The 23,001-nt window shown below is 34.6% G+C and overlaps 1 protein-coding gene across 2 annotated transcripts in view; it reads left to right on the top strand.

Moving 5' to 3' along the window:
- CDH12 (cadherin 12) overlaps positions 1 to 23,001 on the top strand; it is a gene marked incomplete at its 3' end in the record, with an annotated part of 223,292 nt that overhangs the window by 62,780 nt on the left and 137,511 nt on the right. For both annotated transcript variants that reach the window (XM_084233140.1, XM_084233139.1), the window contains exon 2: positions 6,310 to 6,604. In XM_084233140.1, coding sequence (XP_084089266.1) covers positions 6,310 to 6,604 — 295 coding nt within the window. The remainder of the gene's footprint in view (positions 1 to 6,309; positions 6,605 to 23,001) is intronic.

The raw sequence follows: 23,001 nt of genomic DNA, 5'->3' as shown, positions 1-23,001 counted from the left end.
TCTGGCTCTGGTGAATTCTCTCACCCTCCCGCGCTTCTGACTGTACCCAGTGCTTGTATAAACAAACAAACAAACAAATAAATAAATAAATAAAAAAGAATAATATCTTATTTCAAAAAAAAAAAACTTAAAAAAAATGAAAGAAATTGGATTTAGTTTTAATTTAGAGTTAAGATTTGGCTTCATCTGCTTAAATGTATATGCAAAGAAAGTATTGTATATACGCAATGCTACTGAAAATAAATTTTACAGTTTTGAACTAATAGAATTTTTCTTCAATTTTATTATTGACTAGATTGATTATGTTAGCATGTCACTGATTATTTTCAGAATTAGTTAAAACTGGGCCTCCCCAGTGGCGCAGCGGTTGAGCTCTGGGTTGCAAAGCTGCCCACAGCCTCTGCGGCGCCGGTTCGATCCCCGGCTGCTCCCCGGCCACTGGAGGAGGGTCCCACATGGTGCGCAGACCTCTCCTGCCACCCACTGCTCCCCTCAGCACTGTCCTTCGGTCCTTCTGCCTGCTCTGCTCCCCGCTCTGGCTCTGGTGAACTCTCTCACCCTCCCGTGCTTCTGACTGTACCCAGTGCTTGTATAAATAAATAAATAAATAAATAAATAAATAAATAAATAAATAAATAAATAAATCCTTTTAAAAAAATTAGTTAAAACTGATAAGATGTAACAGTGCACAGTAAGGACTAATAAAAGCAGTGGTGTGGATAAATGCTAATTAGCAAAACCATATAAGTAGCATATAGCTATAATAATGTATCACTATTATATTCACTCATCATAATAGCATTTGTTTTAAATCTAGAGTTAATCATAGAGATCTACCTAGTATTCTGTAAAATGGCCAACATTTAATATCACACACAAATTTCACTTTTATCTATTACTGACAAATAGATATTCTATTACTGACAATTTGATAAGGACAGTTTATTGTATGAGAATGTTTTGTTACCTGAAACCTGGCTTTGTTGAAAATGTTTTACAGCTTTGAAAATGTAGAGGGAAAATGATCTGAAGCTTTTCCTCCCATATTTTTCCTATCAAATCCAATTCCCACACCAGTGGCCTCTCCAACTTCCCTGAGTATACTTCTTAATATATTGTGAGATTCAAACTATATAAGCTGATCTGGGTAAGCTAAGTTGTAAAATAGGACAATATGAGAAAATAGTGAGGCTACTCCTCACATGTAACCACACACACAATATTCAAAGAGAAAAGGAAAATGAACATTGGGGCTGAGTGTTTTTTTTCCTTAGCAGGATGTGTAATATATTCTAGCACATCAGCTTTTGTTGCTCCCAAGCATTACAAATATCCATTGTTCTTCTTTGTTCTTCCTTGGCATACCTCTGTGAAGTGTGGGACTTTTTGAAATGAATGTCTACTTTCTTCTATAGAAGGTAAAATATTTACAGATGATAAATAGTTTTGGGTCTGTAACTCAGGCAGGGGAGTTCTCAACCCACATTGGACTGTTAAAGGGAATTCCCAACCTTGTAAAGTGTTATTCCTTATAAAGTGTTATCCCAACCTTGTAAAGTGTTATTCCTCAAATGACAACAATCAAGTTAGGAAGAACAAATGCATCCCTTGGGGAGCAGAATGAAATAGAATCTCAAATATTCCTGGGCATTCAGTGGCTTCTGAAAGAGAACTTTTGTATTACTGCCTTCCTCAGGCAAAGTTGTAGATGTCTTGGTTCTGGCCTTCATTTTGTCTATTAACATTGCCTTAATCATCATTTAATAACACTGTAGCTAATATAATGGCCACTCTCATGTTCCTGAGAGTAAAATAGTACTGATGGGAAACAAAGTAACCATCAGGAAACCCTAAGTATTTTATTAGAAGGAAACCCTAAGTATTTTATTATTAGTTCAATATGTTATAATGTTCAGTATTTGTAATTTTAGTTGTAGCAAAAGTTTTAAGATTAGGGGAATATAGCAAGAGTAGTATGTTTTATACCTAATGAAATTATTTCAGCCATAAAATTTTCTCATATTCATTTTGGTCAGTTTATCTGAATGAATCCTTTATATAAATAAAAGTTGTAATATTACTCCAAATCTCATGCACTAACTCCTCAACCATGTCACCAATCCATTCAACAATCTTCCTAATCATAGATTTTAAAAGCAATAATGAGTATTATCACATACATGCCGTTATTACACCAAAATTTCTTGAGGCATGTTCTATACAAGGATCCATTCCTTTATATTTAGTCCTGGTGGAAGATGTTTCTAACATGTGTTACAAATTTCTCCCTCCATCTTACAGAGGACATATTTTTATGGCACTTCATTAGCACCTATGTACTTTGGATTGAGAAATGATATTGTAAGACAGAATAGTAAGCACTTAGGAAATATATCAGAAAATTTCTTGTTCCAGCAGACAAATTCAGAAAGGATGCATAAAAAAAATAGTAACATGTAAATAAGTAAATATTCAAATGCTAATCCTTTTTTAAAGATTTATTAATGCATATAAGAACTGGGGTACAGGCCAGAGATGCGCAGGGCGGGTATGTGTGTGAGAGGATCCACCAGAGACAGAGTGGGGAACAGAACAGGCAGAATGACTGAAATACACTGCTGAGGGGAGCAGCAGGCGAGACAGAAGTCAGCTGTGCCATGTGGTTTAGCTCCCTGGCTAGGGATTGAACTTGGATAGCTTCATAGTAGTGAGACTTAACCCCTTGTACCACCAGGGAGGCCCCTGAAATATTAATCTTTCTAAACTTAAAGGAATCTAAATGTCATGCTTGAAACTTGCTTTGATCCATGTTCAGCAAAAATAAAGAACAAATTAAAAAAGTCATTTGAACAGATAAGTGGGGGAAAATTAATAGTGGCTAGTTATTAAATAGTGAGAGGGATTTTAAGTAATTCTCTTAAGTAAAAATGTAATTACATAAGAAAAGAGATTTATTTTCAAAATATCAATGGATTATTGAATAGTGAATTATTATGGAATATGCCACTTCCCCCCAAATTGTTCATGCATAAAAATAAAGCAAATACATAGATGTTAGTAATTGTTTGATCTAGAGTGAGAATACATATTTTCATTGTGTCATTTTTTCAATTATCCTGTTGTTTTGAAGTTTTCCTTAACACAATTTGGATGAAAGAATGTACTGTTAATATAGTCTTCCCCTCTTTACTGGTATTACCAGTAATTTATGTTCTAGGAACCAGATTATTTACCAATTATCTTGAGAATGGTGTGAAAGGCATCAGATAGTTTAGCTAATTTTTATAAAATGATAAGGGGTTGAAGGCTTGTTGATTGGCCAAATAACATTAAAGAAGTTACTTAAAAGTGTTTATATTCCAATTATTCCAGCTTAGCAGGGACAACGCAGAGAGATTATGCCATTAATTAAGAGGGACAGTAGAAAAATCCTCTGCCCTTCTAGGTTCTTCTGACACTGGATAAACAAATTAACAACAGGCAGGTAGGGGAGAACACCAGATTTAAAAAAAAAAAAATGTATGGGAAATTTATATGACAAGGTAAAGATGACTTCATATGACAAAACCTTGCCTCCATGTGGTTGCCCTGTCTTAAGATAGGCCTCATGTGTGAAAATGTTCTGGAAATGTTATTGAATCTAGATAATTTGCATTTTCTAACTAATGGTAATAGATTCTCCTATGACCACCAGGGCATCAGTTAACCTTAGTTCCATATATCAAGGTAACACGTGTTGGAAAAGGCCTACTCTGGATATCTTGGGGAAAGCCTATCAGAACACTTTTGGGGAGACTGATCCCCCAAGAGAAAGAAGAATATTATTTTTGTTCTTTTAATGCTTTATCATCAACTGATGGACAAGATTTTGAAGTCACATGTGTTAATCAGGTTCTCCAGAGAAACAACTAATAGGCAATAATATAATTTAATACATATACTTTATATATGATATAATAATACATAAATACATACATAATTTATATACACACATATATATCAATACTCTCTTAATGCCTGCTAACATCACCCATACTTAAAAAGACCACATGAAAATAAAATTATAGCTGAGCATAGTAATATAATAAGCATATTCTATTTTATGTGAACTTTTCAACCCAGAGAAAATGAGAACAAATTCTTGTTTGCATGTGGGTGCACGTGTGTGATTGTGTGCACATGTTGGTGTTTCTAAAATATAATCAGGTAGATACTAGTAAACACTTAACTTTAGATGAGCTTTCTCACAACTTTGAAGGCTGCAATCCAGCGATGTTCCATTCTGAAACTAGTCTTCTGTATCTTTTTTAAGCCTCTGTTGGCATCTCATTTACACGCTCCATCTGAGATGACTTCGAAAAGACCAGAAAATAACAACACCACTTCCACAAAACAACTGCCTGGATAGTGCATATTCCTACAGCCATCATTTATAGAACTCAGTTTCTGGGAGAAATTTATTTTAAGTGTCAATACGAAAAGATGATATTATTGGAGTTGGCTGTTTCAGAAAGTAAATACAGTCAGCACCTACTCAGAATCAGCTTTTTTTTAAAATATAGTTGGAATAGGAAACATATTTGCTGTTATTTTTAAATTGCCATAATGGAAAATAATTGTATTCTTGTGAATTATTTATTAGCTAGCAGTATGTGTAGTTTTAAGTCCCTGTGTAAAGTGACATTGTATGATTTTTCATAGTTAGAACCCACAGATGAAGCAAAGAAAGTGAATCCTCTTTCTGTAACACACTCTCCTTCTTTATGCAAATAACATTAAGAAGTAGCTTCATGGAGTAACCTAAGTCTGAATTCCATTGCTGAATTATTTGAGAAAGTCTTTTCATCTATAAGGAAAGATTTCAGAATCATTCAGGTTTCAATATAATTTTATTCATAAAAAGTATGTTTTTGGTCTTTTTTTTATGCCAGTCACAGTGTCATGGGTTCAATCCACAGTCAATCCCCAGTAAAGGTTGTTGATCCACATATGGCACAGCAGACCTCTCCGGTCTCTCCCACTGCTCCCCTCAGCAGTGTATTTCAGTAGATCCACCTGTTCTGCTCCCCACTCTGTCTCTGGTGAATCTTCTCACTCCCCACACCATGGGCCTACACCCCAGTTCTTGTATGCATAAATAAAATATAAATAAATAAATAGAAAACTGCTCTAATTTTTGCTAAATGTAGACTTCATTTTTGTTATTCTACTTGGATCATAGTATAAAGCTATCGACAATTTCCAGAGTTTCCACAGTATCACCACTTATTCTGTCCAGTTCCTACTAAGTGGATCCAGTTGGTATAGGCATGGCTTTTGCATTGAGGGTTTGACTGTCTCATATCTTTTGATAAATCTGAAGCAAAAGCAAGATCCATTATGTTGTACATCTTTAATAATATGGTTGAAATTAGTAATTTGAAATTCCAAAGTTGAAAGAACATTTATCTACAGCTTGATTTTATGCTTGAAACTTCCTATGCTTCAAGGCAGCTCATAAAAAATTAAGGGGAAAAATCTTCCCTTAAATTCATAGCAATCTTTCCTTGGACTTGACTGAGATATATGGAAATGTTTTTAAAAATATAAATTTTGCTATCCCTTATTTTAGTTTTTTTTTTAAATTATATCACTACCCAGCTATAAACCATTTTAGCACAAATTCTGAAGTAAATAAAAAACATAAAAATAAGCATTTATTTATATATTGATCTATATTTATATATTATATGTTTCATAAAAATTTATATGTATTTAATTTATATGTAGAAAAGTGTGTGTGGTTTGGTATTCATGACTTATTTATATTACAACAATTATTTAAAATGAAATAAAAACTCTTAAAATTTGTGCACTTCAGTTTATGAATATTTTATCACCTAAAAGATACAAAAGATATAAATAGAAATATTCAAATTTTAGATATATTTATTCATGTTGGTATATGTGGGCTCTGTACTCCTGATAGCTGTCGTTCATCAAAAAATAAGATAGATGACAGAAAGATGGATGGCAGGACAGCGACGTGATCCATTTAAGTGATAAATTCAGTCGATTATAAGGTGAAAGGTGCAATCCAACATATAAAGACATTATTTAGATGTTCACTACACACTTATTAAATTTTTTCATGTACAATTGTATAATCAGAATGTTGGTAAAAAAATGAACAAGATAAATGTACAAAGTTTTTTTCCTTAATGTCGGTTAAATATTTATACTACATATATGGCCTTTTAACATTCTCTCTCTCTCTCTCTCTCTCTCTCTCTCTCTCTCTCTCTCTCTCTCTCTCTCTCTCCTCAAAAGCTCCATTCTGACTTAGATAAGGGAGAGGGCTCTGTTAAATATACCCTCTCAGGTGATGGTGCTGGCACTGTCTTTACCATTGATGAAACCACAGGGGACATTCACGCAATCAGGAGTCTGGATAGAGAGGAAAAACCTTTCTACACGCTTCGTGCTCAAGCTGTGGACATAGAAACCAGGAAGCCCCTGGAGCCCGAATCAGAATTCATCATCAAAGTGCAGGATATTAATGATAATGAGCCAAAGTTTTTGGATGGACCTTATGTTGCCAGCGTTCCAGAAATGTCTCCTGTGGGTGAGTAGGCAAATCAAAATTCGGTCAGATGCTATGAAGTCTTTTCAACATTTATTTTCTGCAGGTTGAAGTACACATCTTATTTGTAACTCTAAACACTATCTTCCTCTGCAGAGGATACAATTATTTTCATTTTCACAGTGTTGGAAGTAACTGTCATTCACCAAATACTAGATAGTAATTCAGAGCTCAAAGTAAATTATCTAAAGCTTGTGTAGCACCTGAGTCTGGGATTGGGCCAGAAAGGGTTATGCTACTGCTTTGTAGCTATCATATAGAGATTTCAGAGGATGATACTGTTTCCTTTGTAGTCACAGCAGCTAACCAGAGCAGTCGTGCCTTCAAACCATGAAGCCAATCTCAAGAAAAGTGAGTATTAGGGTAAATTTACAGTTAAGATTTTACTATCATCATTGTTAATAGTTTAAATTTATTATAAATTTGCACTTTAGCATCCATCTAAATTATAAAATGCTATAGTATGCAACTTAAGGTCAATGAGTTCAGGGCTTCAGTTTTATTGGCTATCAGATTCCAACTTTTATTCTACAATTACCACTATTAGCCTTAATTTACCTCAAAATAACTTCTGGCTTCTAGCACACTTGCAGTTAAAGCTACAGATGACTTCTATGTTACAACGTCACACTTTTGAAACTCATATATAAGATATTGATTGCTGTGATTTCCAGAGTCTGGCAACCCCCATTGGACTTCCACTGCCCCAACAGCTGTCCCAGAAGGGCAAATGGGAATTGGCTCAGATGCCCTGATGGCACAGGCAGGTCAGGTCAGTGGCTCTGGGAGTCCACGTTACTTCATGTAATCTGGATCATATGACTCTCAGTAACTATTAGTAAAATGGCATCCTTAAAGCAAACCCACCTCTGTGATACTAAAAAAATCTGTCTTGTTAGAAAAGCAATGAGGTCTTATGTTGTGCCAGGTAGGATAGATACAAGAACTCCTTGTATAGGGAGTTCATGACTAGTGTTTGGAGAGAGGACTAAATTTGGAAAATCAAGAGATGGGTGGGTGATTAAAAAGTGGTTACAACTTTTACAGTATTGAGATGAGATGTAGCTACGTGCTGCCATGTGGTATCAGAAAGATCTATGGAAGAATAGGTTCTATAAAGTGTTTGAACATGTGTCATTATGAATATTTTTCATTGGTTGTTCAAGAGACTCTAGTAAATACTTCAGTTCCTTTTCAACACCTGCTGTAAGTTTGCTCGTCTATTCTTGCACTACATTTGCATAGCATGCTCTTTTCAAATACACACTAAGATGTATAAATATCACTTAAATTAGACATAGAAATTAAATCTGGCTAGGGGCCTACCTGGTGGTGCAAGGGGTTAAACATCACCACTAGGAAGCTATCTGCAGCCACTGCAGCACAAGTTTGATCCCCTGCCAGGGAGCTGACCCACATGGCACAGCAGACCTCTCCTGACTCACCCAACTGCTCCCCTCAGCAGTGTATTTCAATAGATCTGCCTGTTCTGCTCCCCACTCAGTCTCTGATGTGTCCTTTCACCTCCTGCACCTCTGGGCTGTACCCTAGTTCTTGTGTACATAACTATGTAAACTCTGAAAAAAAGAGTAATATGTCTCATGCAGTGCATGTGATTTTCTACAAAACTATCTATATATATACAACCAAAGAACATAGGAGAGCCATTTAAATTTTTGCCATTCATTGTTTCTGCATTCATACAACAAATCAAAAACTAACTAAAAACTACTCTGCATTCATAACTCTTATTTCTGTCCCAAGAATACCCAATTCTGTTCCATGAACACCCAAACTCCAAGCATACCCTTCTTACAGCATGGAAATGGTTACTACAAGTGCCACTTTTCCCAAAGTTTATTCTATTTTCTTTCCCACATTCCATCTAGGTAATATCTGCCTTCATATTTTATTTTCTTTGGAAAGTCAAAATAAATTTTAGTCAACACCAGATGGATCCCACCATGGAATATTAGACAGTATAACAATTGTGACAAATATGACTGTCAATTTTACAGATGTATTTTTGATATACTCTCCAGGAAATAATTTACTTCCTTAATAGTGTGTTATGTTGCTTTTTCACTTTAACAAAAGAGAATATTCAACCAATTAAAATTATATATATATATATACACATATAGTAAAATATCTCATTTTGTATTACAAAGGACACACTAGGACACCAAAGCAAATTTTATTATGCAAATATAAATTTGACAATAATGGATCATATATTAAAACATGATAAACAAAGCTTGAATGAAAAATAAGTATGGTGAAAACAATAAAAGACATAAGTATACAAAGGGGTAGTAAACAGGATAAACATAGATTTGGGGGAAGTAAGTATTCAAGACTTATAAAACCATGGAATATATTTAGTTTCCAAAAGTTGAAGAAAATTTTACTGAATCTATGGATTGTTTAAGAAAAAGGTCATTTTGTTACTAACTTGTGCTACATCAATATGCCAGGAAGTCAAATTCAGAGATAAAGTGCTTTTTGTCTGACCGTAGGGTATTACCTAATGATCCAGATATTCCCCAGTTCGCAGTTACTCTTCAGAGACAAATTTAATGTTATAAATGTAGTCTTAATTCTTTAAGACCACTAGAGTAACAATGAATTACAGTAATGTTCCCTCCTTAATGTCTGATGATTATGCATCAGTTGGGCATGCAGTTGAAGTTACTCTTCCTAGAGTCTGACAGATTTAACATCTTCAAATACTTATCCACACTTATACCACCTTCCTCTGTCTGAGTTACACCATTGGAGACAGCTGATCCGACTCTTCATAACCAGGTCTCTCTCACAAGTTTTAGGAGATGCCAGTTGTGAATCTTAGTTGTTGTAGTAAGGCCTACCAGATGCTACAAAGTCATTAGGGGCGAGGAGATATAACTGGAGGTTTATATCCTCTACTTTATTTTGCTGTTACAATGACTGCATGCAGTATTATTCACTATTTTATCTTTACTTTTATAAGAAAATTTAACTGCTATGTATTAGAGTAGGAATCACATTCAGGGTTTTTTAATTAATTTAAATTAATTGAATATACATTTAGCTTCATTTCAATTTGTAATCAATTTTTACCATTTTTCTAGAGTTAGTGCCTTCTAAAATGTCTTCTGGAGTCTTAAGTTTCCAATATCAGATGAACTGCTTAAGCAACTGCAGCCAAACTAATGGCTGAGGCTTCAATCTTATCTAAATGCTTAAGAGGCTTTCAGGGAAGTAGGAATCTCATTCCCTGTGTCTGTTGGCAGACTTCACACCATGACTACATGGCCTTCTCAATGGGGTTACCTCACAAAATGACTGCTGCTTGGTGCTATGGTTAGCCAGCTAAGAGAGAACTGGAGAGACTGTTTCTAACCAAAGCGTCTCAAATCTTATTTTGCAAATAATATCCCATAACTTCTGCCATATTATAATTATGAGAAACAAGTTCAACTCATATTCAGGAAATAGGTTTACACAAGAACATGAGTGCAGGTTGCTGGGATTATTGAAGGCCCTCGATAGTCTTATCACAGTCCATCTGCTCTCCAGGGAGCCGTGTTGCTCTATCATGCAATATATGCTTAGCCCATGTCTAGGGTCCCAAAATGTTTACCTCATTATTACATGAGTTCAAAAATCTAGAATGTCATCATACAAGTTAAGTCCAGGTGCAAATGAAATTTCTTGGACTTAGTTTATCTTGATCTGTAAACGTGTGATGAAATATGTGCTTTTTTACCCTCCAAAACCCAGAATACATGAGATAGGCATGAGATACATTACATAGACATTTTTGCTCAAATGGAAGGAAAATACACAGAATAAATGAGTTACTGGTACATAACATTTTTAAAATTTAGCTAGTAAATGTATACAGACAACTATTTGACCCGGCGCAAATTCTGGAAACAGTTGTCTTTCACATTCAGATCTACTATCTTCACTCATTTCTCCCTTCTGAATTAGGAATAAGCATTATTTTTGCCCCCAGGAAATGTGAGATGTACTTGCAACTAAGTCTCTCAGTCAATTTATTTCCCAATAGGATTGAATTAGTTCAAAGACTTCTCACTGTATAATGTCTAACCCTGCCCCTGACCCTCAGTTCATACTTGTGATGTTTCTGTATGTAGAATGCTTTTAAAGAACTGTGTAGGTATTATGAGTACAACATAAGTCTTCTTGGGGTTACTGAATAAGAAAACAAATCTCTTTAAGCTGAATCCATCTTGGCCTTGTACTATATTGAGATGCCTAAGTGGCAAAGCCCTTACATGAATTATAATCTTTTTTTTTTTTGAGTACCTTTGAGATATAAATGTATCGTTCATCTCTTAAGATGAAAATTTATTGGACTAGATAGTAAGCCAATGGACCATCCTTGATCTTTCTGAGATCTTAACAAAATATTTTATTTTCATTCCCTTATAACCCACCCACCTACACCCTCCCCCTCTTTATTTTTTTTTCTTCTGCAGTCTCCTATGTGCTGTAATATTTGCTTAGTAGTAATTCCTTATCTTAGCTTGGTGTCGACTTCAAAGTACCTCGTACTTTTAGATTCAATCAGGAATGTGGTTTCATCTGAAAATTCACCAAGGGTGAGAGAAGGGATATACTTCCAGGTCTACTGAAGTTGTTATCTTGGATTTGAAATTATAAATATATGCTACATTCCATATGTTAGGAACTCATATCACACTTGAAACGGATTAAACATAGGTGTGAATATTGCATTCAAGCATAATTGCAGTCTGTCTTAGAGGCTGTCTGCATTAGATGATGATTCCACTGTAAATTTATGCTTTCTGTCTTTAGAATTATTTCATATTTTGTCAAGAGTAGTTTAAGACTGGAAAAATAACCTGATTCCTGTCATAATTTCAAATTCTTATTAATTTTTATCAATGTAGTCTCAAAATTTATTTTTCTACTAAATTGGTTCCAATTTCTTTGTATCATTATTTATTTTAATATTGAAATTTGTTTATTGTTGAAATGTTTTCAGATTTGGTCAGTGAAAGTCCCATCAATTTGATTTTCATGTCATTCAACGTTACCCCTTTATTCTTTAAATATTCCCTTATTTTTGGCCCAAAACAAACAAACGAACAAAATACGTCTGGGACTCATACTGCACTTTTCCTGTGCAGGCCTAGAATTGGCAATTTATCACCCCATCCTCATGAAGAATTATATTTAGAGACCGATATCTGGTTGTTATGTGTGTGTCTTTTGACTAATGCTATGCCATTGCCCCAGGCCCTCTCAGTAGGAACAGTTAAAGAATGTATATATACACGTAAATATTTACTTTTGTATCCTTTTATTGCATATATTGAAAACTTTGATTTTACACTAATACCTCTAACTCAAATCACCCACTACCATTAACTCCAGTTTTCACTCTTTTATAATTTGTAATTCTCTTTTCCAAGAACTCTGGCTCTTGCTATCCATAATATATTTTATTATTTGAACAAACCCCCTTAAATAACAAATATTCCCCTCCAGACCCCTTGCAGATATCCTTATGACTCCATTTCAGCTTTGAAAAATCTGTACAAACTGTTTCCACTCTCTTCTCTGTTCCACTGTAGGGGATTTGCTCAACTCATTGGCATCTCAGTCTCCACACTGGGCCGTATTCTCCAAACATAGGTGTCTTCCTCATGCTACAGTCTCTTCACCAACACTTCTGAGTGGACACCTTCCTCACTAGGCTTGTCCCTGTGTCCACTCCATGCATCCTCCAGTGTTCACTCTGCTTATGCTCCAGTTGGGGGAAGAGCTGGTTGACCGCATTTCCTCCCCCAACTCTTCATCTCTGCAGCCCTTTCAGCAGAAAATACTCCCTCTCACCACTGACCTAGGTTTTAGTACTGAAATATAAGGTCAGTATAGAGGAAGGGTGTTCCTTGATTCTTAAAAGAACTTAGTGTGTTCCTAGAAGTGGTGTGCTCTAGGTTGCATTTTTCACATACTTACAGAATGTGTAAATCAGTACTTCTTCATTTGCTTTGAATTCCATTTATTATTTGTTGAGCTGAATCTGCATTTTGATATGAGGCCAAAGATGAGCTAGGCAGTGTTAGTAAAGTCAGAATCCAATTTTGCCAAAATAATGGTTTTTGAGGGCCTCCCCGGTGGCACAGCGGTTGAGCTCTCGGTTGCGAAGCTGCCCGCGGCCTCTGCGGCGTCGGTTCTATCCCCGGCTGCTCCCCGGCCACCGGAGGAGGGTCCCACATGGCGCGCAGACCTCTCCTGCCGCCCGCTGCTCCCCTCAGCAGTGTACTTCGGTCCTTCTGCCTGCTCTGCTCCCCGCTCTGGCTCTGGTGAATTCTCTCACCCTCCCGCGCTTCTGACTGTACCCAGTGCATGTATAAACAAAACAAACAAATAAATAAATAAATAACATGCCGCTATTAAAAAAATAATAATAATGGTTTTTGAAACATCTATGCTGTATGGTTTTCTCTAGGCTTGCACTCAATTACCAAACAAGACTTCTAGAGAAATACGACAGAACTCCAGAAACATGTTCTAATCATGCAGCATTTGGGCGAAGAACTTGTTAAGTTCAAATCTCTTCTATACCATTTTCTCCCTTGTGTATTGACATAAACTATTTAACCACCTTATGGTTTGGTTTCTTTGCCTTGTACATGAGGAATAAAAATACCTATTCCCCAAGTTCTTGCAAGAAGTAATGGAGGAAATGCATATACTTATAAGGACGCCTGGAAAACTTTGATCAATAAATGGGGAAGGATCCTGCTAGTATTTTGATGATCATTCTCTGGAAATGAGCAGGGGTATACCTCACTTATTTATGCCTGTTATTTATGCAGCCCCTCCCTTTGACACATTCACTCACTATTTACTATTATCTTGGCTACAAACTCTACCAAGTCTATTTAAAAGCCTAATAGACTTTCTATTCCAATTTACGTTTTCTTTGGTGTAGAGTACTCTTTTACCTTAATGTGTGGAGACAAGCTGTTGATTTGTCAGAAGCACCAATTATCAGATTCCACTTCTGCTTTGCAATCTGCTGAGTCGCTTTAACACATTTGATGAAATTGAGCAAGGCCTGGCGATCCCCCCATGTCAGCAGCGAAATGCCCAGAGCACGCAGCATGGCAGAACTATTTTCGGGGCCATAGGATGTTATGACTGTGTGTTCAGGGAGCGTTTTATTCCTCTGTTTGATTCCTATGTTTTTATTAGTTGGTACAATTGCAAAGGTAATGCTATTGACAGTTTTTGTGTGGCCTTGAGAGAAGTATATGAATTGTTTTAGTGGCAACGCAGCGTGTCCCCAAACATAAACTATGCCGCATTGATAGTCGCTTTAGCAGCCGCTGATCAGCAATAAATGTTAAAAATTAACAAGAAGTTCCTGTTTTTTCCTAACCGCCAAATGACTCTAAGCATTAAATATATGTTAGCAGGGGTTGCTTCTTGGCCACTGAGTGGTTCGAAACATTAAACATATTTTCAAAGTATTACTCTTTCCCTGGCCTCCAAGTGGCTGTAAACATTAAATATGTTTTATAAAAACTGCTTTGCCAGCTACTGGCAGGATAGCTATGAACATCATTTTTCTTTAAAGTTGCCTTCCAGCTGCGGGACTGTTTTCCTTATTTGTTCTATTCTATTTATTTTTGTACACAAAAGCAAGGAAGAGGTTAGCTTGGCCCAGTTGTCTCTTGCTTTTGGATAAGTGATGTTGGGAGAACAGTTGCATCTGGGTGAAACCCTGCTGGCAATGGGTGTTCTCTGAGGTTCAATTGCTCATTCTGGAATTCCACAGAGATGTCAGCTATTTGTTCTAAAATAACTTTTGTTTTGGTTTCTATTGTGTATTTCATGGAGGTAGGAGGACGGGTATAAACTAACCTTAGTATTAAGGAAACTAATGTCAAGCCAGCAGACACTGATGGATTATACCTATCGATCAAGGTGAAAATATTCCATCAAGTGGACAGGCTTAGAGACAGGCAAAATGGCAAGACTACAAAGTTAATGAGATCTTTAACCCAAACATGATGAAGGACCCAAAATCCATGTCTGAAAATAACTCAGTGTGACAATGGTGTGCATTTCAAAGACAGCAAAGAGAGTGTCACTATATAAAAATGTATTCAGAAATTAGCCCAGGAAGATGTTTACTTTATCCAACTTCACCATGAAGATCAAGTGTAGCACTTGAGTCAATTGAGAAAAGCATCCCCTTTATCTTTCTAGGTACAATAATTCATTATTTAACTAAATAATTTCTCAGTAAACTTTGATTTCTACAAGATTTGAGGATATTCCCAACCATGTAATATTGTTTGTATCCAAATGTTTTATTCTAGGTGTATGTTCAATAGACACAAACATTTATGGGCTACCTATTATTATCAGATACATTTAAGACAGTGAGCAAAAGAGAAAAAAACCCTGTCCTCAGAAAGCTTTTATTCCAAAGGTCTAGTGCTGGGATAACCAACTACCTCTGTGATTTAATCCAGCATATAATGTGTTTTTATTGGAATAAAGTCAAATCATTTAATATCTTATCTGTGAATCCTTGCATACCACAATAACAATTAAAACATAGATCACATGACCCCAAATGACCATCACATATACTATCTAGTCTAGGAAAAATGAATTGAGCCACAATATAGTGAAATTGAATATCTGAGAGTAGTTTAAGGAAAAGTCAGAATTTTAAATACACCGATGGGGAGCAAGAAGAATGCACCTATGAAGAAGAAGAAAGTACTTCCTCAAAAAGGGCAGGGGAGATTGGCAGGATCTCAGGTAACAGGAACAGTAGAGGCCAGCCAAACACTAACATAGGTTTTGTGGCATGCAATCAAGCTCCCATTCAGTCCTGGCTGAAAGGAATGGTAAGGTTTTATAAGCCTATAATCACTGTCTTAAATTATTAAGTATTCATGATAAAGTATTTTTTATTTCTCTGCATTATCCTTCAAATACATAACAATATTTTAAAAATTAAAATTACACAGTTTAAGGTTGAAAGAAGATAGTCTATAGGTTGATTTAAAATATTCCTTCTTCATGTGATTTTACAGGACTCATAAGTTCATTGTTTTATTGAGATTTAAGTGGTAACATAACAATAGAAAATTACTGAAAGAAAAATTAAAACAACCACCAGTACCAGCAATTACTACTCAATAAATGTTACAGGAAACTTCTGAAGAAAGTAAGATTTGTTTGAAACTAAAAAAAAAAAAAAAAAAAAAAAATCAAGCCACAATTTTGCAAATAATTAGCAAAATGAATATCAAAACTATGGTATGTTTTGTTTAATTGGCAACAGAACTAGAAGAAAAAGAAACATGTCAATTAAACTGTCATCCATGTTAATTTTGCCTCTGAGAAAAACATGGTAATGGGATAATTTTATGAAATGCTTTGATGGCAAGAAAGTGCCAAAACATGATTAGCTACTACACAATTCATATTAGATAAGAAAGCAATTGGGTGGCAGCCTGAATATTGAAAGATTTTGTTTTGTGCTCATTTTCTTCCATTTTTTGCCTGTGTTTAATCAAGTATTTGTTATTTGTCAGTAAAATGATTTATACTGAAAGCATTTACATCAAAGAAATTTAGTTGACTATTATTATAAGAGAAAACACTCTTATTTTCTCAAATCATTTTTTAAAAATACATTTTTAGCAATTACTATTGCTAAAAATTCATCTTCATAGAAATACTATTTTTGTAATGAATATTAAATGTCTATTTTTCTAGATGATATGGTCATTTATATATCTAATATCAAATTTATTATTTAAACTGAGTTGTATTCATTATGTTCATTGTTGTGCATTAGTCAGAATGGCTATTCTAGAATTGTACAATTCTAGAATTTTCTGGAAAATTCTAGTAATTTTCCCTGCAAATATTTCTTATCCATGTTTCTTTAAATAATAATCTGGTATATACCTAAATTAAATGAATTATACAAATGAGAAATATAAATGGGATTATGAAAGATGCATTTTCTAATAGGTCTCAGCTTTGTATAAATGGTTGTTTAAATATGATGTGTAGAAATTCTATTTTGGATTTATAAAATATGGTTTCTTTATGTGTCTCCTGAAACATAACAGCCCCCCTCCCATCCAATCATCAAGATCTCTCTCCATATGTTATTTTCTAATATGACAGAAGGTTTTCCTCAGTGGGGGAGTTGTGAGAGTTAAATAGCTGTTTTTTTATACAATAACAAAATTATTGTTGATAAATAGCATGTGAGAAAACACTTTAAATATTTTTGGGGACCCCACACATTTATCTCTCATGAGTGTTAGTATGAGTGACAAGAGTAAGACTAAAGGAATGTTTGCAGAACCCTGGTAAGAAATAACTGAAGAGAAGCCTAAATAGTAAGAAAAAGTATGTTAAATAGTAAGAAAAGATTGATTCTGGAGAGGCAGAATATTATAGAACAGAGGTAGACCCTGGAATACTAAAGATCTGGATTCACTCTGTTGAAATTTGGAGGATTATTTTAAAAATATGTTTCCTTTTTGAATACTTAGATGCTAAGTACCATTTGCTTTAAGAGTGCTGTTAAAAGGGTTGAAAAACACACCATTTGTAAGGAAAACTAAACCCAAGAAGAGGCTCAATAAATACTAGTCACTTCTTCCTTTGTTCCTTGATTAACTTTTTCTCCTGCCTAGTTTTAGACTTGAAGAAGACTCTTCAATTACTTTTCTATCTTTATAATTGTTCCTAGTAAATCACATAAGAATGATGTTTCTAGAAATTCCTCCTTCCAACAATACCTATTTTTAATGAAATACTATTTTATCCAAAATATTTGAATAGGAACCCAGAACACCAAAACTGACATACAATAGGTATAAAACACTGTGCAAAAATATATCTAGTAGATACTAAAAATAGTCTCCTGATTTAAATTCATGAAAATGGACAGAGCACTTCTTTGTTCCAAAATACCACTGAAAGACAGGATATAATAAATATAAATACCTATATAGTGAGATATATAGACATAAAAATATACACATGCATGTATATATAGGAAGCTGAGAAGGATTCTACTAGACCAAGAAGTAAGGCATTGCTGGAGGAGATAAACTCATCAGTGACATGGTTTTGGCCACAATGGAATTACTGACTTTAAGCTTTTCTTTTCACCACCAAACAATGATAAAACTGGATAATAGATATGAGGCAACTTTGAATGTTGCAAGTATTAAGAGCATATTATCCTGGAAACAAGGCAAAGAGTGAGACAAACCCCAAACTTAGTTGGATTTTCTGGTTAGGGCACTTCCTTTACCATGAGACAGGGAGGTGAACCCTAAAAATACTGAGTTGAGAGGGAGAGACCAAGTGATCAACTGGTCACAGGGGAGAGATTTCAGACACTCAGGTGAGGAACAAAAAGGTTGTTCATTGGAGATAAAGGACCATTTCCTTTTCTTATCTCAAAAAAAAAAAAAAATGAGACTTTCCTTTGCAAAGAGCTAATGCAGGTCTGAGAAAATTAAGAGGAACTACTAGTCATTTAGTTGTTATAAAATGACTACCTTAAGGGTCTTCCCCTGGTGGCGCAGTGGTTGAGCCCTGGGCTGTGAGGCTGCCCACAGCCTCTGCAGTGCTGGTTCTTTCCCGGCTGCTGGCGAGTGTCTCCCCCCTCCACACGCACACACACGCACACACACACACACCCAAAAAAAAAAACAAACCTTAATGCCATTGATATGTAAGCAACATCCAGCATAACATAAAAACAAATACAAATCATTCAGATGAAAATTAGATCATGTTCTAGGGAAATCGTTAGGCAATAATAGACATCACAACGACTAGGTGTAGAAATGAACAAATATCTATTATATTTTAAGGCTAATGGACAATATTTTATAATAATAGAACAAACTGATCTTTTAGTGGTGAACTTAATGTGGTATATACCACATGTTTACTCTCAATGATGTACACTGAAATGTGTATTATGTTACATTGAAATGTTACTTCAATAAAAGTAAAACTACTATATTGACAAAAAGAAAATTATGAATAATGAACTTTATCATCATCACAGGTGCACCGTTTACAGTAACAATCCACTGACACAGGTTCACAGCCTTTTGCAGCTTTTGGAAAAAAAAATATAAAGTCAAATGACATTGAGGACAGGTCTTTGAAATTATTCCATTTCAGATATAAGAAGAAAATGAGATAAGCAGAGATTGAGTGACATGAAATGATAGCAAGCCATCAAACACATATTTCATTAGAGCCCAAGTGTAGGAGACAGAAAATGGTCCAGAAAACAAACAAACAAAAAATTTGAATATGTAATTGCCAATGTTTTCAAATTTTGAATAAAAATATCTATGTGAGAAACAAGAACATCTTCCTGTCCTTGATTCCCATTGCAGACCCTGAGCGGGGGTATTTGGCCAGGTCTATGACACCCTCTTGCTCCAAGATGGGACTAGAAACTGAGTTCCCTGAGTCACCTCTCTGACTTCAGGGAGGTAGAAGGGTGCTGACATTTACCACTTGTTTTTTTTCCAGGATGTGGTGATGGGAATAGGCTATGCAAGAAACTGGTGAGATAAAGGGAGAGGTCCTTGTTTTTGTAGAACATACCCTCATGCCTCAAATAATCTATGGCAGTCTAGTAGCATGGAATCTATGCGTGATAGTATTGCATTCTGTTCATGGTGTGTACCCTGGGGTAGGGTTTGAATCCCAGTTACACATTTAAATATGAATATATTTATCTATCGGAAAAAATCTTCAGATGCAAAAGTAGCTTTTTAGCCCCTTTGTGTCTCAATTTTCTTGTCGATAATTTGGAATTACTGAGAGCTCTTTGTAAGGTCTTGAGCAAACAAGCACTGAATGCAACCAAAGCATTTAGAACAACGTCTGGCAAGCTGTTATATTTCTTTAGATATATAAAAACATGTAGGTTAACATACATCCAGTTTTGCTCAAAACAGTACTACCGTTACTGTTGTCTCAACATAATTAGAATAGTTCCCTTGTTGATGCTCACAGGAATCTTCATTTAGATCATCAATCATGTAATTTTTCTTATTTAAAGATTTTTCTATACTATGTAAAAATCATCAATTTACTCAGTCCCTCAAAATTCTTAAACTTTTTATATGTCACCAACATTCCTTATTCTGCTGAACACAGTATGAAATAGTCCATCGAAACACTATTTCAAACAGTGAATTAGAGCAGAAATAAGCAGTTCAATTTTCTGGTGATATAAACCAGGGAGGTCTTTTGCAATGGTAGAAGGAACACTAAACTGGCAGTCAGGAAAAATACATAAATTTGTTCAAAATAATATTTCTTTAATTTCTTTCTCAGATACTGATCTAATTAAAGTGTTGTGTGATTCAGTTTTCTCCTTTCTGAAAGCACAAGGTTGAAATAGATTATCTATAAAGATTGTCTAAAATTCAATTCTAAAATTATATGTAGATAGACATAGATTTTGATGCAAATATGTAGACATAGATATGGATATTGTTACAGATGAAAATATAGTTATGGACTCTAATGTTAAACTTTTATGTTTTATAATTAACTTCAGGACTGAATTTAAGGGTGTGTGATCTGTGCATTTGCATTAGGTTTGTTCTAAAAGGGCCCTGGATTTGGTTAATCCTCTGATGTCAACTGTATCATATTTTTTATAAATTTTAAACCAGGGTCTCATATTTTAAATTTTCACTGAATCTTGCAACTTCTGTAGCTGATCCTGTTAATTAGTTGATGAAGCCCTTTGTTGAAAAATTACCAGATCATAAGGCAATGATTCAGACAATGATTTATGCACTTAAATAGTAAATTCTTAATCATTTTACATAGTTAACAATAGAGCTACTGATTCCCATTTTCTAGTTCTTTAATTATGTGTATCCTCATAGGTTCAAGTGTAGCCCATTCCTGAGTTGTTACACTGGTGAGTGAAATAATTCCAAGACTAACAACCACATGCAGGCAACTGACACATAATTCTAAAGCATGCACATTCCCATATGATCTTTTCCTGTTTTGATTAATACTTCAATTGATTAAAATTATAGGTTCATATTTCCTTCCCACACACCAGTATTAGGGAGAAGTACCATGAAAAAAATACTACTGGGAAAAAAAGTCAATTTTGTATTTAAACATTGTTCCACAATGGAGAATATGACATTTTTAGACTAAATTAAGTACTTTGTACACATAATTACTTACAACTTTGTTGTAAACTTTATATTTTTTGACTAACTCAAAATGGGAAAATGTATATTTTCTATATATCAATACATGGACTTTTAGTCCAGCTCCTATATTACTCACACAAGTTAATGCCAAATCACTAAAGGGTCATCTGGGTGTTTGACATTGTTTTGGGATTTAAGGCTAGAATTTTGCATTGCCACTGTTGTTTTTTTTTTTTTTTGTTTGTTTGTTTGTTTGTTTGTTTTTGGCTAGTATAGCAACTCACAAATGGAGAGTACTTAACCTTCTGAAGACAAGACACCATTAAGCCAATAGAAATGATTTCTATGATTAGTATCGTGGAATATTTTGTCATTTTCAATATTATATATATATATATATATATACACACATATATAATGAATGTTTAATATACATATGTGGAAACATATATTCTCACATTTTCTCTTAGTATGAAACTTGAGCATAAAAAAAAATTTATAGAGCTCTGGTTAGTTTCATCTTGAAATCACAGCATTCCAACCTCTGTTTTCATGCCACACAATTCTCCTTCTTACATATAGTAGGAAATTTGTGATTATACTGACTCTGTATACCCAGGTTCTACTTTCTATCCTGAGATCCTTAAATAGTTACATCTGCAATATTTTTTGCCACACTAGTTTCCAGGAATTAGGTTATGGTATTTAGGGGGTCACTATTATATCTCCCACAATAGTCTTCAATTTCTATATTTGAAAATAGAATATTCTTCCAAAAATAAGGAAGCCACATTAGGAAATGAAACTGGTCACCACACTCTCCAAATTAACATATGAAGATGGTTACATTGTTCCTTCTGATTCACAGAGTGGCTGTCCATAATGCTCTTTCTACTGTATTTGTTGTCACTTAATGTTTCTCTTATTTTGAAGTCAAAGAATACCAACTGCTTTGCCAAATATACAGTCTAAAAGTTTTAGTCCAAAGAGTTCTTAGAATTCAATGACTTTCAAAATATATAATTTCTAATTTAGCTTGATTTAATGGAACAGATTTTGAGTTGAGTTTCTTGATGGGAATGACCAATCACATTTTTCAAGTTGGCTCTTAAGCATAAATTGACAAATTGTTTGTAATTTGAAACATCTGGGCTCAAAATTCAAAAAAAAGAAATTTCCATATAATGAAAAATGAATGTATTGATTTAAGTATGCATGCGATTTAGATGACTCATTATCTTAATTTTCGTCTTTTCACAAATGTTGAACTAGCTCAGAAACCATTGTCTTGTTCCAAAAATTGCCAAGCAAGGTGCATTCCTTTTTTTGATGTTTAGATCGTTATTTAACATTTTTCCCTTAAGGATTATGTTGCTGTCCTAAAGCTTGCCTTTGGCTGGACTCAGCTGCCTCAAATTTTTTACCTACAAATAGTCTTAGAAAGATATTGCAAATTAGTGCAGCTTCTGGTAACTAAAATAACCTGCAGCTAGCTTGCAGGCAGCAGTGAATATTAACATCAGGGTATTAAAGTTCATTTGAGAACTACAGTCCCTTTTGAAGTCAAAGAAAAATTCATAATTGGGAAGTCTGATTCCCATGAGCATATCTATTTCAGGTACAAACATAGGCTTAAAGACAGTGTACGGATAATTTTGGAAATTATGTCATAACCTAAGATGGATGATTTTTTTCAAAATAAGTATAAAAAGAGAGAAAGAGCCAGAGACACAGAGAGAGGAAAGCAAAGAAAGACAGAGTGAGAAAAGGACAGTGTCTAAAAATATATAGAGAATTTTCTATGCCTATTGCATTTCGATTAGTGATTTATTTAACTCTATCCTACATGAAGTGACTGTACATCATCATCTTTGCCTCAGTTTTTTTCTGAAGAAAAACAGATTTAATTGGGTACAAAATAGTTTTCTAAAGCTTATTTATTCTCAGGGGTGTGTGTATGTGGGGGAAGTTAATAGAGTATTTTTATAACTCAACCATTTTGGGTTTTTTTTAATAAACAGTTACAGACTTCACTAGTGATGTGATAAGGATGTGATAAGGATGAGAGTTGTGGATATAGCTCCATTTGTTGATGACTTAGAAGGATTGTAAGAG

Source organism: Talpa europaea (assembly GCF_964194135.1).
Source record: "Talpa europaea genome assembly, chromosome: 5".
NCBI classification, from domain to species: domain Eukaryota; kingdom Metazoa; phylum Chordata; class Mammalia; order Eulipotyphla; family Talpidae; genus Talpa; species Talpa europaea.
This window is presented reverse-complemented; position numbering and strand designations above follow the sequence as displayed.